The sequence below is a fragment of the Ahaetulla prasina genome, chromosome 7 (genome assembly GCF_028640845.1).
Source record: "Ahaetulla prasina isolate Xishuangbanna chromosome 7, ASM2864084v1, whole genome shotgun sequence".
In the NCBI taxonomy this organism is placed as follows: Eukaryota; Metazoa; Chordata; class Lepidosauria; order Squamata; family Colubridae; genus Ahaetulla; species Ahaetulla prasina.
The window spans coordinates 24,908,219-24,933,008 of NC_080545.1; the positions used below are offsets into that span (position 1 = coordinate 24,908,219).

At 35.5% G+C, this 24,790-nt stretch overlaps 1 protein-coding gene across 5 annotated transcripts in view; it reads right to left on the minus strand.

Moving 5' to 3' along the window:
- PLXNB2 (plexin B2) overlaps positions 1-24,790 on the minus strand; it is a 271,494-nt gene that overhangs the window by 71,159 nt on the left and 175,545 nt on the right. For all 5 annotated transcript variants that reach the window (XM_058191597.1, XM_058191601.1, XM_058191598.1 and 2 more), the window contains 6 exons: positions 24,060-24,161; positions 16,327-16,419; positions 14,340-14,421; positions 7,658-7,818; positions 7,002-7,150; positions 5,826-5,934 (listed from right to left, as the gene is read on the minus strand). In XM_058191597.1, the coding sequence (XP_058047580.1) occupies positions 5,826-5,934; positions 7,002-7,150; positions 7,658-7,818; positions 14,340-14,421; positions 16,327-16,419; positions 24,060-24,161 (696 nt within the window). The remainder of the gene's footprint in view (positions 1-5,825; positions 5,935-7,001; positions 7,151-7,657; positions 7,819-14,339; positions 14,422-16,326; positions 16,420-24,059; positions 24,162-24,790) is intronic.

Below are 24,790 nucleotides of genomic sequence, written 5' to 3' on the forward strand. Positions count from 1 at the left end.
TTTTTCTATTTTTAGTTTAATAATCTATATTTATTAGACTTCCTTCTTCTTGTGACTATTATTTCCTCCCTGTGGTTTTCACTAGAAAAGCTGAATTTGCAGAAGCAGGAAAAAAAAAAACATTCCACAGACTAAGCTAACTTTGATTTTCTCTAACAATATATATTTCTTGAATTTTACCTTAAACTTTTTTAAAAAGACACCATAATTCTTGATGTGTTAATAATAGAAGTCAGTGTATACTTCATCAAAGACACACTACAACAGTATCAAACTACAATGGTTGAGGCTGCTAGAAGAGCAAGAACCAGCATTTGTATCTCCCTTGATACCAGAAGTGGTAAAAGAAGAAGAGGAGGAGGAGGAGGAGGAGAGGGAGGAGGGGGAGGAGAAGGAGAATCCATACTTCAGAAGGCCACTCAGCAAGAATCTACAGCAGGGATAAGCAAACTGGTTCCTTCTAGATATTTTCAATTACATCTTTTATTACTTCTGATTATATTAGCTGAAGCTAATAGAACTGAAATCTAAAATGCTTGGTGGGTACTAGATTACTTATCCATTTATCATAGGAATCTACCCTATTCATCTCAAAGCAATTTCAAACTATCTTTTGAAATGAAGGCCCTATGAGTCACCAACTGCCTTCATGGTTACATCACCTTGTTCACCATGTTAAGATTCTTGTCTGCTGGTCTCCCTTTCAGATATCTTAAGTCCCAGGTACAACTGTATCTCACCAGAATTTCTTAATAAGATTTCTGACACATGGGCACCTCTTCTTTCTTCTTTATTTACTTCCAAAGAGTAAATATTCCCAAGGACTAGAGGAAGGTGATTGCTATGCTTATTCACAAGACAGTAAAGGGATTCATCTAATCTATTAGCCTTTTGAGTATAATAGGCAAATTTTATTTTAGATATCTGAACCAGAATTGGCAGAAATAGCTGGACAGAATAACTGAATTGGAATATGAAGGATTTCAAATGGGGAATTTGCTGCTCAACCATATTTTTCTGTTGTATCACCTGTACAACAAATACTGTACATCTAGACAATTCAGTCTCCTTTATATAGAGCTTCCTTGAGGGGGCCGGATGCATCACTTGTAGGTTCCACACACCCCCGGTTTAGTGAAGGGGAAAAAAGTCCCGATACGTCATGTGACGCTGCTGTGACGCTGCAAGTTTGACACCCCTGCTCTACAGGAACCTTGATCTCCAAACAGTTAGATTTATTTATTTATTTATTTATTTATTTATTTATTTATTTTATTTTGTCATATAACAATATACACAAGCATAACAAGCATAACACAAAAGATTATATAATATATAAACATATATATGAGGAGAAACAAGGTAGTATAAGCATATATATATATAGGGGAAGAAACAATAGGACAGGAACAGTAGGCACATTTGTGCTCTTATGCACGCCCCTTAACGTCCTCTTAGGAATGGGGTGAGGCCAACAGTGGATAGATTTTTAATAAAACTTTTGGGGTTATGAGAAGAGACCACAAAGTCAGGTAATGCATTCCAAGCATAGATAATTCCGTTACAGAAATCGTGTTTTCTGCAATCTAAACTGGTGCAGTTGACATTAAGTTTAAATCTGTTGGTAGCTCTTGTGTTATTGTAGTTGAAACTAAAGTAGTCATTGGCAGGAAGGACATTACAACGGATGATTCTATGAGCTAAACCCAGGTCCTGTCGAAGGCGACAAAGTTCCAAGTTTTCTAGACCCAGGATATCAAGTCTGGTGGAATAAGGTATTTTATTGGTTACGGAGGAGTGGAGAACTCTTCTCGTAAAATACCTTTGGACACGCTCAACTGTGTTGATATCAGATATATGGTATGGGTTCCAGACAGCCGAGCAGTAATCAAGAATTGGCCTAGCAAAAGTTTTATATGCTCTGGTCAGTAGCGTGGTGTTTTTGGAAAAGAAGCTACGTAGAATTAAGTTAACAACTTTTAGAGCCTTTTTTGCTATATAGTTGCAGTGGGCTTTGGCACTTAGATCGTTAGATATAAAAACTCCAAGGTCTTTGACTGGGTGGGGGTCATCTGATTTAGAGTTCCCCATTTCCATTACAACTCAGTAATCACTTTTCTTTACTCAATTCCCATATACTTTTTAAACATTGCACATATTTCACAAAGGAAACTCTTCATCTTGGCCCCAACATGCAAATTACAGTATCCCTTATGAAAATCCCACCGGTATATGTTAGAAGTCGAATTGATTTTACAAATACTGCTAGAATGCCCTCTATACAATACATGGAGGACAGAATCATAACACCAATTGTAAAAAAAAATCTTAATTGCTCCTCTGAGCAGGAGATTGTCATTTTTCCCCTTGGCAATCAAACTTCAGCTATTTCCAATAAGGTTGCTAAATTTTTAATAATTACCATGGCTTGCATAAATAATCTGGCAGTTTCCCTACTCTGTTAATTGCTTCAGGCTTTTCTGTATAAGCTTCTTTTATTTTTTAATGTTATATTGTTTTAATATATTTGGTATATTGGTATTGATATATCATCCTCTTTTAAATGCATGTCTTAGTACATAAACAAACAAACAGAAATGATGTCAGCAATGTTACAGTATTCAGAATTCTATTTTCTAAAACTGCTGGCTGCAGAACACCTACACCAATGATGGTGAATCTTTTAGACACCAAGTGCCCAAACTGCATGTGAGCGCATGCCCAAACTGAAAGGTGTGTGCGCATGTGAAGACACGCATGCACGTGGATATACACAGACATGCGTGGACATGCATGCATGTGAAGCAAGAGACCCGAAGACCAGCTGGTTGGTGGGCCATCCCAACACTGGCAGTGCAGCAAGAGGTAAGATCTTTTTCTTTCATGAGCTTCTGTTTCATCGTTTGCAGGGAAACAGAAGCTCACGAAAGAAACACCATGGAGATCTGACCTGGGGCGACGGCGCGTGTGCCAGCAGAAAGGGCTCTGTATGCCATCTCCGGCACACATGTCATAGGTTCACCATCACGGACCTATACCTTGTTTGTATTAACGATGAAGAAATTATCTCCAATACTTTGTACTCTGAAGAGCATTAAAAACTATTATGCACCTATGACTTCTATAAATTGGTAAATCCAATAACGAAGACATGACTATTATCCTATCCTTGGAATAGATTGATAGTTTTTTGGTTCTCGCTTTCTCTCTCTCCCCGTCCCTTCTCCCCCACAGATATATATTAGTCAATGGTGAATAATTCATATATGAATCTTTTTTTTCCTGACATTGTTGTTGAAGCCATTAAGAGTTGAATAGTCTCTAAATGTTTAAAGAAAAGAAATAAAGGTTTTTTGACTAAAAGCTGAAACATTACCGAAGGATCTGGGTGGACATAGCATAGAACAAGACCTTTAAATACCTTGGAATGAGATTCTACTCTATAGGTTCCAGGAAAGTCACTACCAAATATATTAGAGAAGCATCTAAATCTTTGATGGTGACCAAGAGATTCTTTTTCTTCCAGGAGAAGGGAGTTTGATTTTAAACTTTTTGAGGCCGAAATCCCGATTCATATTTTTATACAGGATGTGTTGTTCTTTAACAAAAATCTCTTAGCAGTCATTCAAACTAAGTTTCTCAGGTCCATCCTTTCTGTTTTGAAATCAGCTTTCAAGTTTGAGGCAGCACAGAGCAAGGAAAATGTCCTTAATGGAAATATGCAAGCTCTGCTGCCAAGAGAACAAGGGGCAAAAACGTATTTCAAGTCCAAAATGGCCAAATAACATTCAAAAGACATCTTTTTAATTCACTGAACTACAAGAAGGAAGAGGAAGTGCACTACAATCAGACTTGCAAGCAGTGGTAGGATTCAGCCAGTTCTGTCTGGTTTGGGCGAACTGGTAGTGGCAACTGTGGGAGGCTCCGCCCACCCACCCGGATGTAATGCATGAGCAAAGAACATGCAGAGAAGGCCGTGCGCATGCGAACTGCTAGGGAAGGTAAGTGAATCCCACCTCTGCTTGCAAGTTTCTTTTATTATAGCCAATCTCAATAAAAGTAGTGTTGTGTTACAGAGCTGATTTCATGGTCTGGTCTACCGAGTGGGGCTGACAGAAAGAGATGTCTGCAATTGAATATAGGGTTTGGAGGATAGTACTGCCATACTGGTTGAAACTAATTTTGTTTTCATTACCACTGGCTCCAGTATTGTCTAACAGATGACAATTCCACTATGGGCTACATCAGCAAAAAACCAAATAATTTCTATTATATTAACTAAAGATATATTTTTATCTCTTTCTGCTGGCTCTGATCAGGCTAAAATATTATTTATCAACAGCTGGGGGACATAGAACATCAACCTGAAATTGGTTTCTTACAGAGTTTTAGACTACTCATTACTAGGAATACATTGGAACCTGTAAGCACATTTTAAGGAAAGCCTTCTTTTTCAGCCAGGCATAATGCCTTACCGTTTACCCTTTTTAAGTAGAGTACATTTAATAAAAACTATCTGAACATTTATACCAGGGTAATTCTATAATTCTATAGAGGTTTTTACTGTACAGCATGTATTTTCTTTACTACAATTTTTATACGTGAAATGTATTTAGTATCTGTCTTCCAGTGATTTTCAATGAGAACAGATGAGTATTATATAATCCTCTTTAATCAAATATTAATCAAGAGATAACAAGGATAACTAAATACAGTCAGATTGCAGTGAAAATGCAGCAACAGCTACTTCCTTGGACTACTATTTAGTTTATATTTATTTTTTTTAGTTTATATAGTATTTTATTATTGTACATTTTTCTAAGTGGATTGTGACACAATGGTCTTATTTTTCTGTTTTATGGTTTCAGATCAGATTATCTTTGATTATATATAATACTATATAATGCTATATACTTTGTGACTACATAGTGCTAACTTTTCTTTAATGCTTCATTTATGAAAAGTTTTTCTTAATTAAGAATCTCCTGAAAAATAGTTAATTCTTTATTCTTCAAAAACTATGCATTAATTTTTGATATTAAAGTTATTGGTTCAGAAAGGAATCATGAACTATTTATTAAAATTTAATCCTGTTTCTGAGCTGAATCTTTTCTTAGGAGACGGTCATAATTTCAGTTCTACAACATAGCTACCTCTGCTTAAATCATTGCAAGTAGAATCAATAATTCTCTCTCCTTGGCCCTCTCAACCTCCACTGACTGCTATTCCTTCTCTAGTAAAACACATTTCACCTTAAAGAAGAGAAAAGGGCAAGAGGAAATCTGTAATTTAGATTGAACATTTTCAGTAGGCCCATCTGCTGGCAAAAAACATACATATTACATTTTTTTTTTCAACATAACATGGGATTAGATTACTAACCTGGTATTTTCTGAAAGAAAATTATCTTCTCTGCATTATCTAAAAAATTACAGGGCATGCTCATTTTCATTAGAGTTCTATTTTACCTACAAATTAATAGTTTCCAAACATAACAATACTTTGGTCTTGTATAAAGTGGAATTATAGCAAAATAATACCTTGCATTTCTCCACTGATTCCAGAAGAGTCTTTCCAAGATAATATTACAAATGCCTAAGGGACTCCTATACGGTATGGAATGAACTATCTATCTTCCTCCTTTTCGCTACAGATGCAATAAGTTTTCTCAGTATGGTATCAGTAGGCTTATTGATTTACTTTGGAGATGATGTTTAGTGTTACCCAATAACAGATCAAATATCCAGTAAATAAAAAAGGAACAAGATTTTCCATGCACACGTATGTACACATACACAGAGTACATAACCTGTATATACACTCACCTGATATGTAAATTGCACTTCATTTGTGGATGTGCCGTATTGTCCATTTATATTAACTTGAATTTCACCTGTTTTTTCTACTGATCCATGCCCAACTTCACATACAATTCTGTTTATAAAAACACAAAAAGACATATAAAGGTTTAACAGTGCATATTACCAGCTAGCCCATTCTTGAACTACATGCTTACAAGAACACACACATAGATTTAGCTCCTAAGCATAAAACCAATAAATATAAAAAATATGTTTATAGAGTCTCATTATCCTAGGGCCGTTATCATAAACAAGCAATTAGTTATATCAGGGGTAGTCAACCTTTTTATACCTATCGCCCACTTTTGTATCTCTGTTAGTAGTAAAATTTTCTAACCGCCCACCGGTTCCACAGTAATGCGCTGTGTATCATCGTCTGCGCATGCCTCTTGCACATTGTGGATTGGGTTTGTGGTGGTGGGGGTGCCGGCTACTGGCTTTGCTTGTCTGTTACAGCTGGGTGGTATGGGAGGAGATGCGTGAGCTATTCTGGGATGAGGCTCTTTTGTTTGCGGTCGCATTATAGTGCCATTTAGTTTCACTTACGTAACATGAATTAAACTTATGCATGGGCGATACAAAGTATATTTTCAGAAATTTAAATTGTCATGGGGAATTTTATGAAAACCTAATGAAAATGTTTTTAAATAATGCTATGAATTTTTTTAAAAAAGTCAATTAAATTAAAAAAAAGGAAAGTGCTTCAGTATCAGACAAAACTCCTACCGCCCACCATGAAAGCTGGAATGCCCACTAGTGGGCGGTAGGGACCAGCTTGACTACCACTGAGTTATATCATTTATTTGAACAAGAGAAAACTTACAATTTTTGTCAAAGTGCAGAAATCTTTCCTCAACGATATCATTGAAAATATTAGTTGATGAAGTAAACAGAAAACAACTTGGATTGTAGCCCCAAGATTATAAAAACAAATGGCTGTTATTGTCTAATATTTTAATTATACTTTGAAACATTATTATTTTAAGCAAAATAATAATTAAACAGTTATTGTATATGTCAAATCCTGCATTATATTTGTTATATTTAAAGTTATATTTAAAATTAATTTATTTTACATTTATGTAGTCACTGATAGACTTTATTTTTACTTCTTTGTCAAAGTTGTCAGAAATTACTTACTTGGTAGAAACAGAGTAGAATTCTTTTCTAAATTGACATTCAGTGTTGGCTACCATTATTTCTTCAACATCTTCAGCCTTTACGCCCAAGTTAGATCCTCTTATCGTTAACAAAATCCCACCACTTAAAGGTCCATTCTTTGGTTCAATCTAAATGTACAGGAAACACTATTATTGCCACCTATATTATATAAAATAAAATAATAACTAGGTTGTTAACAAACATATATGAAATGCCATGGTAGCAGTTGAATTAGCTTAAAACAGTAGGTTCCCAAACTGACAGGAAAAACAGAAATAGATCCAGGGTACTTGGATTCCAAAAACATTATAGGTTTTTTAAAAAGCCATTATCTTTGGCATTGTTGACATATTTTGATTGATCTTTGTAAGCCATAGGACACCTTCTATATAAAAATATCCTATAAGGCAGAAGGCCTTTTATGAACTCTTCCCCTTCCTGAAACCTATGTTCAGACTTCTTACTGTTTACCACTTTGTATTTTGATAGTAAGAAAATACAGATGATGTTGGGAAAATACAAAGATTATTTATTATGGGACATGACCTACTTTGCTAACTGCTCCCAGCACTGCATGGCAAATTGATGGTTTAATAATCAGAACAATATCATGAAATTATGTGACATTTATTTACCTGAGTAATGACTGGAGCAGGACAGGTAGTTGTAGAAAATAAGCAACGTTTTGTGAAAACACAACCATCGCTGGCTTCACACCAGACACACTGGTACTGTGGATCAGCCGCAAGACATAAGCTGCAGTCATCCCGACCATAAGAACAGCTATATAAAGTCACTACAAAAGTAATGTGCATCTTAGTATCAATTTCTAGTCCACAATTCAGAGCCACAAAAGCAAATTGTAATGGAAGCATGGATCAGGATAAGAGGTAAAGCAAAGCAATGAAGTGAAACAAAATGCTGCTCCAATGATCTTTTTTTCATTTGTTTAGTTTCTTTTTAGATTTAGTGGATTGTGCTTAGCTATTTAAGCCTGGGTAAGAATGACTCTTGAATGATACAGAGAGGGGACGAAAGAAGATTTGTTGCTGTTGTTTTACTTCTCATAGAGTTGATTTCTGCAATTCAGTAATCTACTGATCATTTGCTTTACAGTCTTTGTTTTTTTGGTCAGATTGACACATTATAGACTGACCTATGGAGACGGCTGTAATACTTTTGTATTTAGCAGTTCTCAAATGGTTTTCAGTTTGGTAGCCGTGGCATGTTAAAGCTAGACCACACAGGGGTCAGGCCCAAGTTCCCTCAGACAATTTGTGATAACGGCAGGCCAGTAGAGGTAAGAACAAGAAGAAAAAGTTTTGTCAAGAAACACCAGTGCAAAAAATCAGTACAGTAAATAAGTGAAGCTGGAACAAGAGGACTGGAAACTAGTTGTTTGGAGCAAATAAGAAATAAATACGAAGCAATTTATTCTATATTTTGCAAAGAATATAGATTCTGAAAAAGACATTTGAAAGTAAATGATAACATAGATGTGACAAAACACTATGGGATGAGATATTGGAAACACATAAAGCCAAAACTATCATTAAATATGGTGGTTTTGATTCAGATTTTTCCTCAGATAAAATACATTTTCTTTAATATGGTTTGTACTGACATTCCATTCTATAGAGTCTCCTTACTATGAACACAGTTCCTACTATTTAATTAATGCAACATATTTTTAGCAAAAATCCAGACAGTCCCTAACAATAAAATTAAACTTTCCAAAATTACTTTAATGAGTATGCTGAGGTATACCTATAGTCAGAATTCAAACAGTGTAAGAGAATTTTCACTCAGTATTTTGATATACCAATATACTTCAATCTATATCTCCAACATTTTACACTTCAATTTAAAGTCAAGGGAATCCAAATAGTTTTCTGGCATGCTTTGAGATTGACAGATAAGGTCAGAGACCATGGGTAGGGGAGTACTGCAGAGCACTGAAATACAGATAAAAAATGCCCTGCCACTTTTGGTTATCATGATCATGAATCATGGAAAAAGACAAAGTCTCTCTTAGGCCTATATAGACCCCTTAGGTTTTGTGTTTGTGGATGGATAAAGTTAACTGGAGCTGAATTTACAAAAGGAAAGAAACCTACAATATTACAATACTGTTGTTGGGAAAATAGGAGGAAGGAAGATTATTAGGTGTGTTCACTTATAAAGTTACTCATAAAGTAATAAAGGTGGATAAAAATCTAATAAGCAAATAATAAATAAATTCCAGACATAAAAGAAGGGCATTGTCCTCTAATATCAGGACAGAATTAGTAAATCCAGCATGTTAAACTGTTATGTGAGTTCTGGGCATCTTGGAAATTATCTGGAAGAGGTTTTTCCACACAGTGAACACATACTCTCTTGAAAAGAGCTACATCCTTTTTTTCAGGCTTCTGCATACACCTGAAAAAACAACAATCACCTTGAAACAATAGCTGTTTCAATCGGTGATATTAAAAAATCTACTATAATAAGAAAGGAGGTAACAATAACCACTTCCAAAAAATCTTGCCAAGAAAACTGCAGAGATACAAAACAACAAAACTTTAACGAGCTGATATATGTTCAGAAAGTACCTTTTTAAAAAAGACATATCTGTTTAAAGGAGGAGATTTGCTCAAGCTTTTTAATGCCTTCAAATCTCATTTAAAGCATTCACATCTGTAAGGATTGGAGAACTAGTCCAGGAAAGTAAGAATAACAAATAATACCAGCGTGTTCAAACATTGTTCATCAATGGCCATCAAACTGAAATATACAACTGATGATCATTATCAAATTTCATATTTTTCTTATGTTGCTCTTTTCTTTATTAAAATTTATATCTGGCTTCTCAGCTCAACAAGGAATATGTTGCATTCCCTCCTCCGTCCCCCCCCCCAAAATAACAGGTAAATTGTGCTGTGACTAGCCTAAAGTCTCTCATCCCTGAGGGTTGGATTTTCCTAATCTTAATCCAACACTCCTTAGATCAGGGGTCTCCAACCTTGGGAGTTGAAGTCCACAAGTCTTAAAGGGACCAAGGTCGGAGACCTTTGCCTTAGATTATATGATGGGAAATAGAGAAGGTTGCAAGTTACATAGAAATCAGAGAATTTGTGACAGTTTTGCCCAAATTGTAACTGATTTTTAGTTATAATTCTTACTCTCAGACATCATGATACAATAGTTTGAGAGGTCTTCCATTAAAAAACAACAACCATTTTCTCTCCTCACATTCTTCCTCTTGTCTGAATAAAGATAAAAATATACTCTCTGGGAAAGAAAAAGAAAATATCTCCTATCATAGTCAAAGTGCTCTACATTACAATCATGTATCTTGCATTTATATTCATTTATATATTCATCTATATTTTCAGATTCAAAATATTACTCTTATCTTTATGGGTTTTCCCTTGCCTGTTACAAGAGTTGTAGATTATTTCCTCCATTAAAAGGAAGTTTTTAATTTAAGCTCAACTTGTGGTGGTTTCATGGATACATCATTCTAGTTTTTTTGGCATCAGTTAAGGGCGTTGTTTTTCATTACCTTATTCCTGATTATCTAGAGGAACACAACCATGTTAGTTTACTATAACCAAGATCTTGGCTTGGTAGTTCCTTTTCACACTAACAAATTTTCTTAAAAAGCACACGCTTTCAGAAACTTTCATAAAACTTTATTCATTTTCATAAATTTTGTTAATATGAAAAAGTACTATCAAAAGAGACCTTCTGATATTTCTTCCTGAATAAGTTCTGAACACTATGCTCCCTGTCACTGGTTCATTAATTCATATGAATAGGTCATTAAAATCTATGAAAAGACAAGTTAGCTGTATGATTAATAGTCAGATTTGACAAAGGAACAAACTTTATAATATCTTAGGTTTGATTCTGAATTCCTAAGATAGGTATGTATAAATATGGACTTCTGATAGAAGGCATATGCTTTTAATGGAAATCATTTGGGGTTTTTTGATTTCAGCTTCTGAATTGGATTTGTACGTATAATCTATTTGAAGGGAACACTGATAGGAGTCATGACAGAGGCTGATAGAACTCCATTTCAAAAATCTGTATTTCAGAAATCTATCTGCAAGTCCTCTATATCTAACCAAGCGATTCAAAATATATTTCATCTGGGCATGTAGAAATGAGAATGACTCCTGTGTCTGCAAAAGCCAGCCTTCAAACCATCTCCAAATTAGACTTGTAATATACTGAATGTCCTCACAGCTATATATAATACAGATACAGAGCTCAAAATGTTAATAAGTTTTGTTACTGATCAGCTCATTAAATGTATCAGCAGCAAGCCTGACATTAGATTGTAGCCCTCATCCATCGTTTTTAGATTCTAGCTGGGAGACCATTGATAAAACAGGACAAAGGATAAAAGAGCTATATTGAATTTAACATTGTTCAAAGTCTCCAGTGGCTATAAAAAATGTATTAGATACCAATGTTACTTCCTTTAGTTAAAATAGGTGATCGAAAGAAAGAAATTCATTTACAGTTGGAAATGCAATAATTGCTTCTCTTCTGAGTAAGTATTAGTCTTGAGAATTGGGCAATATAGAAATATGCATAATAAAGATAAATAGCCAAAGTGATCGATTTAATGATGTAATTACATCCAGCTATTAGATTTATTAATAATATACACATAAAAATGGATTGTAATGATAAAAAATATTTCCCACTTTGAGCTATTTCAGATAGATGGCAATCTGTTATTTCCATTTGATTTTTTAAAAAAGATAAATCAGGATCATATACAGAAATCAGAATTTCTAAAATATTCCTTTGTAACACAGGGATTGTAACATAGCATTTACTAAATTGAAAGGGACTTAACTGATAGGCTTAGATGCATATACTGTAATTTAGGAACTGAGCTTTATTCTTTGCAATTATTATTGGATGAATTATTATTTTTTTGAGCATGGTCAACAAAAAGATAGCCAGTGTGCTACGTAATATAGTAAGTGGTAAGCAATATCTGAATAGTCAACCTAGAACTAAGGAAAAAATTCTTAACAGTGAGAACAATTAAGCAGTGGAACAAATTGTGGGTGCCCAGCACTGGAGGCTTTTAAGAAGAGATTGGACAGCCATCTATTACCATGTTTCTCCAAAAAGATGAGCCACCTTGAAAAGAAGCCCTAGCATGTTTTTGAGCTCATGTGATCAAATTAAGCCCCACCAACAAAATTAGCGCTAATTAAGACAATGCCCACACTGGGGTGGAGGGAATGGGGAGACGCACACAGGTAAAAAATAAGCTAGGGTGAGGATGCGGGGGGGATGGAGCTGCCGTACTTACCAGGCCTCACAAACCACAATATCTGCCTTGCCTTCTTCTGTGGCCGCTAGCTGCCACTCGCACGCATCGCCCCAACCTCCGTTTTGCTTTCAGATACTTGCTGGAAAGCATCTGAAGGTGAAATGGAGGCTGGAGCGATGTGTGTGAATGGTGGCCAGCGGCCGCAGAAGAAGTGAGCCAGCAGCGGGCTCCTCTTGGGGGGAGCTGTCAGTGCTATCGCCATGAGAGAGTCAATAATTAGAACCCCCCAAAAAGAAGGTCTAGCCGTTTTTTCGGGGGTCAAAAGAAAATAAGACCCAGCCTTCTTTTTGGAGAAACACGGTAGAAATGATATAGGTCTCCTGCGAGAGCAGAGGCTTGGACTAGGTGAGCTCCAAGGCCTCTTCTAACTCTAATGTTACTGTTGTTGAATCATGGGTGGCATTGATTGTGTGGTGAGGTGGGCTTGGTTTTTTTCCTATTCCATTTTATATTTTTTAGTTTAAAAACTGTGAAGTAAATCGCTAGCCTTATTCTCCTAAAGAACCCCAAATAACCCCAAATAGCCATTGATTTAATGCATTTTCTGAGTTGGGAGAGATTAAGGATAGACTTAATCCCTGCTCCAATCCCCAGTTTTAATTTGGAAAAAAAGGGGTTTTTTGCTGCTGAATATCATGCAGCCTATAGCTGCATGATATTTTATCTATTTTCCCTGGGAATGCTTAGTAAAACATACACTATGTTTTTTTTTTAAGGTGGATTCATTCCATCAATGGTTCATTTATCATGACAAATAATAAGGTGTCTGTTGGGTTTGAGAGGTTGTTAATGTTTTTAAAAAAGAATATATTTATTTAGAAATTGTTACAATCATTAAAAAGGATTACTATTGCTTGTAATTATAGCTAGAGATTGTAAGATTTATTAGGAATATGGACATATCAGATACACATGACACTGAACTCCAGTAAAAGGATTACGAAAATGGCTTTGGAAGGTTATGGTTTGATTCTGTCAAGTTTAATTACTCATTGTAATCGACCCTCCTGCCCAGCCATGAAATATACTGGCTGGATTTATGCTTTCAGAAAAACACTTCTAGATTGTAATCAAAAATATCCTCATGCATACTGATCTAAAGTTTAAAAAAGCAGTGGTAATAGTATCACAAAGAAACAAAAATCTTGATTTATTGTCTATAGAGTGGAATGTCTGAAATGAGAAAAGAAAATGTGGCCACACAGAATTAGTTTCAATAGCAATTTGGGGCTAGTCTAGACTAAGACGTGATCTATCAGAACTAGGAAGGAATTAGAAGATATTTCTTCCATAAAACTGCAGAAACTATTAAGAGTTTTTTTTTTTTATTTTCTCACCCTACTTGCAAATGGTATGAGAAAGTTTAACAATTGCTTTAATCTCCTCTTAATATATAAGAATAATTACAGGTAGTTCTCGACATCCAACCACATTTGAGCCCAACGTTTCTGTTCTTAGTTAATTTTGCTCCATTTTACGACCTTTCCTGCTACAGTGTTAAGTGAATCACTGCAGTGGTTAAGTTAGTAACGTGGTAGTTAAGTGAATCTGGTTTCCTCATTGAGTTAGCTTGTCAGAAAGTCGCAAGAGGGGATCAGATGACTTTGGGAGACTGCAACTGTTATAAATATGAGTGACTCAGATTTATTCAAATGTCTGAATTTTGATCATGTGACAATGGGGCTCCTGCAAGAGTTGTTAAGTATGAAAAAAGGCCATAAGTCACTTTTTTTCAATACTGTTGTAACTTTGAACCATTGCTAAATGAACTGTTTTAAGTTGAGGACTACCTGTAATTTTGACCTATCCTGATTTTCAAATTATGTGACTAATTGTTCAACCTTTTGATAAGTATATAATCATCATTTAAATAACGGACAACTCTGAAAAGATATGACCTTAGAGAAATGAAAACATTTCCCATTAATTTCTATTTCTCTCTTCTTCATTTTTGGTTGCTGGATACTTACCAATTAACTTGCTATCAATTTTATCTTTATCTGTTTTGATGAATAAACTCAATGGTAGAGTTTCATTTTCAATATTGGTAATCTGGAAAAAAAAATCGCAAAAAGCAATTTTACTTGGAACAGCTTACATCCTGGGATGATATTTTCAATATTATTATTCAACAACATTTGCCTGTCCCAAGTTCGTGAGAAGAACTCAATAAGTGGACAAAAATGCCAAGTCCAGTCTAAATGACTGTGCAATCAAACCATAACAATAATAATAATACTTGGCCCCTTGGATGCAATTCCAAAACAGGAGCACCACTTGAACACTATTGGCACTGACAAAATTACCATTAGTCAATTGCAAAAGGCAGGTTTACATGGAACAGTTGTGATGGAATGTGCACCTGGAGAAGCGGAGTTTTGCCAGCACAAAGCTTTCTCATGGAGGGGGGAATACTCGGGATATACCTAGTAGTTTAGAAGGGTATATAACTTTAATTTGACAAGATTCTGCCCATTAAAATTAGTCGCGATATACTTTGTAACTTAGAAGGTTGTAACTTTACTTTGGCAAGAATCTGTCCATTAGGCATAGAATTTGGATTGGGCTCAATTGGATTTCACTGGATTGTCTTTGGGCTTGGACCGGATAACAGCTTATATTATGTGATGATACATTTAACAGCATTGAACAACATCATCTTCCTATCCTAGGTCCTTGGGAAGGATTTAATGGGTAGATAAAAATGTCAAATCCAGCCTAAATATCTAGTTGAGTGTGTAACCACCACCACCAATTTCATTTAAAAATTATCCAATATTTTTGGCCGTATATCTAAAACCAAATCACTTAATACTACTGCAATATTAGTCACCTAAGTAGATATATTCATAGTTATATTTTTCCAACACACGAAAAAAAGAATTGTGCAGCAGAAAGCCAATAAATGCATCAAAAATGTTACTCTGTTATAGGAACACAGAAGAGCTATTCTAGAATCAGATTAAAGTGTTTATTGTATGTGGTCCCCAACTAATTCTGGAATTTGTTACTTTAATTCACCAGGAACTATTACTGAGAAATATATTGCCTCTGGATTGTGGAGTCAGTATGTAGGCATTATGGCTAGAAAGCAGTCTTAACCTGCACCAACAGTCTCTGGTTCTTTAAGTTACCCATTTTGTGGCAGTGTATTCCATAAATTAATTATGAATTATATGAAAACAATACTTCTATGTTTCTTGACTCACATTTAGTTTTACTTACTAACTCTAGGACCATATAAAGTGGAAGCAAAGTGCTTACTCAGCTAGACTATAAAAGAATAGTATATTTATTTTCTTGTTTCAGAAATGTGGTTTTCTAAGAACTAACAAAAAATATGAATAAAGCAGACAAAAATATACTTTATATTCTAAAAGTATCTCCCACTACTATAAATTTTCTTTCCATACAAAAGCTCATGGGATGAGAGTTTCCAGAACCATCTGTTCCATCATATGTATAACTATCATAAGTACATTTTATCCAACAGAGAACATTTGAATGACATCAAAAGCCGAGTTTATAATTTATCTTAGATAGGTCTTCAAAACCAAACCTCCTCTACTTTCTTACCTCCATTGCAGAAGGCATATGATATATGTTATATGAAAGATGACAGATTTCCTGCCACATGAGATCAAAAGGAGCATTCATAAATAGTCTGTTTATGGACACACCAACAGGAAATCAATGCCATTTTCTCTCCACACAAAAATATTGTCAACAGTTCTCTGAACATGGCCAATAATATACCAATTATAGGTGACAGGTGAAAAATAGGACTTTTCCAATATTACATGAAATCAACTTCATTGTGAACCTACTACCCTCTTAATCAACATAACTATGACTACCCTCCCATTTAAAAAAGACATGATTAATTGTTCTATAACAATGCAAATACAGAAAAAGAGAAAGAAACAGAAAATTGTTCTTAAAAAAGAAAATATTTACCTCTGGGCTTTCAAAGAAATATTTTCCATTTTCTGTTTCTTCCACTGTGGTCTCAAATTCAAACTGATTATTTCCAATTTTGAAAGTTCTATCCTGTGAAAAGAAATATTTGACTTATGTTATTTATTTCATCATTGAATCAAAGGTGTTTTATTGAGCAATATAACTTCCGTTTCTGGGGTGGGAAAAAACTACATTTGTAACTTATATAATGAAATTTCTGTGTGTGTCTGGGAAAGAAGTTTACAGAGGTGACTGATTTCCCAAAAGTTCCATGAAATTTGCATATATCTAAAATATATACTTAGAAATAATTAGTATAACTTAAACAATAACCTGTTGCAGTGATGAAGACTGTGCCCAAGTCATTTATATGCTTGTTCTGCCTATTGAGCCAGTTCTAACTGTCAATTTTAAAGCCTCTAGTCTATTACAGTATTTTGCCTTTATAATAAATACTTATATTTGGTATAATAATAATAATAATAATAATAATAATAATAATAATAATAATAATAATAATAATAATAATAATAATAATAATAATAATAATATAATTTGTATACCGCCCTTCTCCCGAAGGACTCAGGGCGGTTTACAGCCAGGTAAAAATAGCATACATAAATATAATACAATAAAATCAAAATTAAAAAACTTATTCAAATTGGCTGATAATTAATATAAAATACATAACAATCTAAAACCCCATTAAAATCCAAATAAAACCCATTTTACGCCAGTCCTGCACGGAAGAATAAATAAGTCTTCAGCTCGTGGTGGAAGGTCCGGAGGTCAGGAAGTTGACGAAGTCCTGGGGGAAGCTCATTCCAGAGGGCAGGTGCCCCCACAGAGAAGGCTCTCTCCCTGGGGGCCGCCAGCCGACATTGTTTGGCCGATGGCACCCTGAGGAGGCCCTCTCTATGGGAGCGCATCGGTCGGTGGGAGACATGTGGTAGCAGAAGACGGTCCCGTAAGTAACCCGGTCCTAAGCCATGGAGCGCTTTAAAGGTGGTAACCAGCACCTTGAAGTGCACCTGGAAGACCACAGGCAGCCAGTGCAGCTTGCGCAGGAGAGGTGTTATATGAGAGCCACGAGTGGTTCCCTCAATCACCCGCGCAGCTGCATTCTGGACTAACTGGAGCCTCCGGGTGCTCTTCAAGGGGAGCCCCATGTAGAGAGCATTGCAGTAGTCCAGGGCATGAAGGCATGAGTGACTGTGCATAGGGAATCCTGGTCTAGAAAGGGGTGCAACTGGCAAACCAGGCATACCTGGTAGAAAGCTCTCCTGGAGACGGTCGTCAGGTGTTCCTCAAAAGACAACCGCCCATCCAGGAGAACACCTAAATTGCGCATCCTCTCCATTGGGGAGGGTGGCGCAGTGGTTAGAATGCAGTATTGCAGGCTAAATCTTTTATGCAATCTTTTATGCATACTGCATAAAAGAAGTCCTGGTGGCGCAGTGGTTAGAATGCAGTATTGCAGGCTAAATCTGCTACAGTCAGGAGTTCAATCCTGATCTGCTCAAGATTGACTCAGCCTTCCACCCTTCTGAGGTCAGTAAAATGACGACCCAGATTGTTGGGAGCAATATGCTGACTCTGTAAACTGCTTAGAGAGGGCTGTAAACTACTCTGAAGCGGTATATAAGTCTAAGTGCTATTGCTATATTTGAAAAAGATCCTTTTGATGAAAAATAACATATTCTCTAAAATGGGCCATTCACTGCCAAGTCTACTCTAACAATCTGCAAAGTGTGCCAAGCATGTTTTCTTCATATCCATTAAAATATACTTTATTGTTTATATTATATACCATAAATGTTTATGATAACTTTAAAGTTTTACCCCATTAAACTCATTTTGAATCATCCAAAGCAGAAGTACAAAGGAAATTACACAAGACCGGCTAGGGAAAGATGGTATAAAATATTAAAATTTTATTAGCACTAAAGCAGACAGGTTTGTGTTTGGTTTTTAAAGAAGTAACTTCCTCTTTTTTTTTATTTATCGTCACAATTGTTGCAGGTTAGGATGTTTTTTACTGACAACCTTTTAATTCCTTAATTAAACAAAGAGGAATTTAATCTCAAAGTCAGACATTATCTATGTTAGTATTTTGGTTTGCCTCCTCCAGTCATTATATAATAAAAGCAAAAGTTTGTTTTTTATTTTAATAGTGACCTTGGCTCATAGAAAACAGATAACAGTGTATATTATAATCTTTGCTTTCCTATGTATAAATATAAAACATATAAATAGAGGGCTAGTTTGGTCTAGTGATTAAAGCATCAGGCTAGAGACTGTGGGTTCTTATTCTGCCTTGGGCACAAAGCCAACTGGGTGATTTTGGGCATGTGATTTTCTCTCAGCCTTAGTAAGGAAGTGAACCACTTCTGAAAAACTTTGAGAAGAAAACTGTAGAGACTTATTCCAGAAATCTCTACAAATCAAACATGATTGAACAAAAATATCTATCCTAAACAAGCTGAGTATACATTCAGAAATCAGAGTGAGAGTTTTCCCACCTCCCAAATGTGCAAAAGGCATCTGATAGGGTACATACTAGGATTTTCCGTACCAAGCATTTTACCAACACAAATTTGCTACTTGGAAGGTAAAAATATGCTACTCTATTTCTTTTGCTAATGTACTATAAATTAAGTTATCTCTTCATGTATCAAGACCTCTTGTGGGAATCATCAAGAATGTCCTTTATCTCATCTTGATCTTAATTTGATATAAGAACCATCAGCCTGTTACATCAGTAAAATTGAGGACCTTTTGAGTATAAGAATGGCTGGACTGAAATATTAATGGTTAGAATATGTTGAGGATAGTCTCTTTGAGAGTGTTGTATTTTATATATATTGTTTGTTAATTTGTGAAGTTATGTATAGAACAGGAGTGTCATGTACGTCCTATAGGTTGTGATGCCCATTACTGATCAATTGGCAATAAGTGAGATCTCAATTGTTTGAATTCTTTCAATTTTTTAAAAGAAGTTACAGCTCTAAATGTTTGTTTTTAAAGATCAAAATCAGCATTAATAGAAGATTAAACATAGAAAAAACACATTTTGTAAAAATAAAAGTAACTTTTAAAATCAATACATTAGTGATATCTAAACGCAATATGTGCCCTGATCCTTTGCACATGATCACACTCTGGTTGGGTTCATTCAAGCTGCCAACAAGTTTGCTTTGCATTACATGCTAAGAAAGTTATATCTAATCAAACTTATCACGTTATGTGAATACAGCTACTAGCTGCTTAAATGGCTTTGTTGAGAGTGAACTGTAATCTAAGCTAGAGGTCTCTAACCTTGGCAACTTTAAGTTAAAATTGCCAAGGTTGGAGACCACTGATCTGAGCCACTGAGCACTAAAGGCTGTGGGTAAGAAGAGTTGTTGTAAATACATTCAGGTGATGTTTATTTCTTATTTATTAGGTAGCTTGAAAATCTTTAGAGACATTTGAGCAGAGCCATCCTTGGGGGCTTGTAAGTACGTTTCCAGGAAACTCCTAATTATAATACTTGCAAACTGAATGACTTTTTAGTTTACAAAGAAAGACATGAAGATAAACCATAAAAACAAAACGGTTATAGAAATTATAATTTAATGCAAATTAATAATAATAAAAAATATAATGTAAATTTGAGTACTGAAAGAGGAATATATAGATTAATTCAAAGGATTTTAAATAAGATAATGATGACCTGGTAAGCCACAGTGATAAAAACTTGATCTAATCTAAAAGTTGACAAAAACTTGGGATTCTGAACAGATGGGTTCAAGACCGATTGAATTCCCACCCCCTTTTTTTTCCAGGAAAATTCTGTATGTTCAAAGATCTTTTGGTAAGGCTTTTAAAGGTCAATTGCCTTTATTTACATTCACACAGACATAACCTAATTACTAATCATGCAGAACATAAATAATAAGGAAAATGACCTTGATGGAGATATACAGAAGCTCTTGTCAAGGCAAAAGGAGTTTAAAACATTTTTTAAAGTCCAGAATGTCCAGATAATGTTTGAAAGAGATTCAGTAATCCACCGAACAATAATCAGAATAGTCACAGCACAACCAGATATGCAAGTTTCTATAACTATAGCCAAACTAAATAAAAGTACGTCCTATCTTATTTATGGAGTTAATTTCATAGTTTGGTCTACCTAAGAGAGCTACTACAGAACTACTGGTCGGGTGCAAAGGAAAATTTGATGACTATGAACATTCTGTTTTTCATTTAGCAGAACATGTATAAACACTGACCAAGACTTTTCCTCTGAACAGGTAATTGTGGATTAAAATGTGGCAAGATCACAAATATTTCCCTACTTGCAAAACTTAAAGGATTATGTTCTATATAATGGTTACTTGAACTTTAAGTATTGTTGATGTCACATTGCACAGTTTTTGCCATTTTACCGAACACCAAGTAAAATAATCATATTTATTAACTACTGATTATTGACACGATTATACTCCACAACCCTCCAAAATTCCCTTTAGGATATAAAATAGGGAATATAAATATAACAGACAGTGTTGGTCAACCTTTTCAGCACTGAATGCTGAAATGGGAGTGCGCATGCATGGGAAGCAGCAGAAACCTCGGCACGCATGGGTGGGAGTGCCGGAAACCAAGCTGAGCTTCTGGTTTTCGGCGTGTGCATGTGCACTGGTCACCTGGTCTTCTGGTTTCTGGCATGCATGCGTGCATGAAGATCAGCTGGCCGGTGCACATGCTGCACCGGAAACTAGAAGCTCAGCTTCCCAGCATGTGCATGTGCGCCATGGAGCTGCTCTTCCGGTTTCTGGTGCTCCTGTCACACGAAGATCAGGTGGCTGGCATGCATGTTTATGCTGGAACCCGGAAGAGCAATGGGCGACGGCTGGCGTGGCTAGAGAGATGGCTCTGCGTGCCACTTCCGGCACGTGTGCCATTGGTTTGCCATCATGGGGCTAAGAGTTAAAATCATCTACTAAACTTTACATATAAGTGGAGATTAACCATATGCTCCTTGCTTTCGTCTAACTTTCAAACTTTAAAAAAAAAAATCATTTGACAATAATAAAATGCAAAACAGAAAAACATACATCCATCATTAACAACAATTAAAAAAGAAACAAAATGGTGTATAAAAAAGGAGATCAAATGATCCAAATATCAAATAAATTAAACATTAAACATATATGTAGAATCCACTTAACGGGTCTAACTTTCGAATCTCTATATCAAATTGACTCATTCTGTCTAGACTTGAAAATTTTAGCAGCAGTATGACAAATGGGAATCCCAAGGCCTAATGGGGAAATTGGTTATGTTTCTGATCATTCAACAGAGGCTTTAGTTCTGGTATGTAAAATACTAAAAAGAAAAATGAAACTACATAATAGTTTCATAATAGATCTTAATCTAAAGCAAAATTTAATAAAAAGATAGACAGGAAATGGTTTGCAAATTCAACGCAATTAGACTATTGTAGAGGTATTCTTTCTCTCTCCTCATTTTGAGCCTAAAGAAATGTCAGATTTTAAATTCCTGCTCCTGAAAAGACATCACATTAGGTATTCAAAAACCCCAATCCGATTTGTGTCTTCACATTTAATTAACTCATTTCTACTTAATCAACATCAGTAAGGCACCTCTGTGGTATATTTGGAGTAACCTTGTAGTTTGAACCTAAGATAACTCCTTGTATATAATCTGTCAACGGCATGAAAATAAGCAAGAAATTCCATCATTATACAAATAATACGTATTCATGGTGAAGTCTAAACCACCAGCATGTTCTGATAATGGCAAAATAATTTTGCCATTATTAAGCAGATTCTCTTTGCAGAAGTACGTACTGTATTCTATAGGCATAGGGCTATGCAGTCAAAATATTTTGTGCTGATGCTAAATACATTGCTTTTCACATAGCTACAAGTAAAAGCAAATTGTTTTGGCTCTTTTTTTTTGCTTTTTTTTGTTGCTTTTTTGCATTTACAAAAATGTTGGAAGCAAACAAAAGTGCAACGTTCTGGATGAAGGAGGAGCAAGTTGAAGAAAGAGAAGAATTACAATTGTTGAGGAATTCATATGTTGGTTTACGATTCTACATCTGAATAATTCTTCCCCATTATTGTTTCATGACAATTTTCCCTATCCTGATGAAGTGACCTTAAATAAAAAGAGGAAGGAAAGAGAACAAGAGGACAATCAGTAGTGAGGTGGATAGTCTCAATTACAGCAGCAATGAATGGACCAGCTTGGGGATAGATCCTCATGGAATTGAATTTGAGAAAATTCTTTCTGTGTGGTTGCTAAGAGTTGAAAATGACTTTATTAAGGCAGTCATCATCATCATCATCATCATCATCATCATCAAATGAGAAGATTCGTTAAAAGAATCTTATAAGAAAACAAACGAAAGGAAAATAACAGCGAGAGCTAAATGTGAGATCCCATCTATGAAATAAGCAGGCACCTAAACAAAAGAGAGACGGTATATTTGCTCATTATACTGTTATTCTGGAAGAATTAATATTGAAAGAACACCAAATAATTCAAGAGCATCCACTTTTTAAATCAGATCCAATTCCTATTGGGATACTGCCATTCCGGTGGGGAGGGATGGATGCTCCTTTAAAACCCCTTTCCGGTTTCTGGCTTTCCTGTCGCTTTGATGTACCTGCTTGGGAAAGAAAGGATGAGGGAACTGCCTTGGGCCATCTGTTTTGTCTCATCTCTGAAGAAATAACCAGAGCTACGCCTGAGGGCAACTTATCATATTTCTCGGCTCAAGTTCTCAAAACAACTTCGCACCTGAAGATTGGCTCGACTCGGACTGGACATGTGGGAGGGGCTTTTTCAATGTTTAATCTAATGGTCTTTGAGCGGGAAACTCAGATCCTGTCTTACTACCCTTGCTATCACTTTCCCTCAATAAAAGTTTCCTTTTGAAATAATGCTTGTTCCAAGAGTTCTGCTTTCTTGAGGAGAGAGGAGAGGCAAGTCTTTACAGATTTCCTCGTATCTCCTACAGTGTACATCAGAGGTCTTCAAACTTGGCAGCTTGTGGAGTTGAAATCCACAAGTGTTAAAGCTGCCAAGTTTGAAGACCTCTGGTGTACATAATATGCATCGAGGATTATTAATATACTTTATTCCTCAATATTAACCAAAGTATTGCAATAATAAATACTGTGCAGAAAGAAACACCAGTGCTCAGGACAGGTCCATTCATAAGAAACACATTTCATTTAAAAATGATTTACCATGTGTTGTTTTGTTTGCATCATCCTAAAGCTTGGAAGTGGATTTTACCCATATCTGCAGACAGATCAATTTCTAATGAATCACCGACCTCTAATACAGTGATCAAATTTCCATGCTTATAGAAGTGTTCATTAACATGCAAAGCAGCTCTCTATATGAATCCCTATAGATAGATGTAGAAGTTCATCTGCGGATGAAATTCAGAGAAACCCCACAGTGCTACACCAGACTGGAACTTCTGACTGTGATGATGTAGAACTTTCATCTAGTAAAGATATTTTTAAATTATCAAGCTTGAAAATTTATCAAGCAAACAAGTTTTAAAAATTACATGATAAATTACGTATTCTTTCCATTCTAAAAGGCTCCTCATAACATATGACATTTAATTTTTAAACCAGGGAATTACAAACTATCAGCTTTTATATCTTAAGTACATATTAGCGAATTTTTAATTTTACCTGATAATTATCTAGATTCTTTCCTTCAAAATAAACTTTTGTTGAGACCTCCATTGGTATTATTTCAGGACTGGGATTTAAAAAGTGTGGACATTCTTCTTCCTAGAGGGCAAACATTTCACACATATTAGTAAAGAAATTTTATATATCAGAATATGCTTTGCACAATGATTTGGAAACTTTCCATCCTTTCAAGTAAATTATGACAAAGAATGGAGAGCACACAATTATAACTCAGATATCTATGTCATATTCATGTAGCCAGCCCCTGCCTTTTGAATGATGGAGATTTACCGTATTTCTCAGAGTATAAGACACACTTTTTTCCCCCTAAAAGAGGCTGAAAATTTGGATGCGTCTTATACTCTGAATGTAGCTTTTTCGAAGCTTTTTTTCAGTCCTAATGAAGAGCTAACGAGTGAAGGGATCTTCCGCGCTTAGCCTGCTTTTCTCATTGCTTCTCTCTCCGAAAATCAGCTGTGCTTTAGAAGCTGTTTTTTATCCCCAATGCTCAAAACCAGCGAATGAATGTGCCGAAGCTGACCAGACTAAGGACGCTAGCCAGATGAATACCTGGTAGGCAGATTCCACACACACCCCTATTTTCCTCCCCAAAAACTAAGGTGTGTCTTATACTCCGAAAAAAAAAAAACGGTATATCTTTTTGCTGTGAAGCATAATCAACTCTGACTTTGGCTCTCTGCAATGCAATTAGACAAGTTTCACAATAT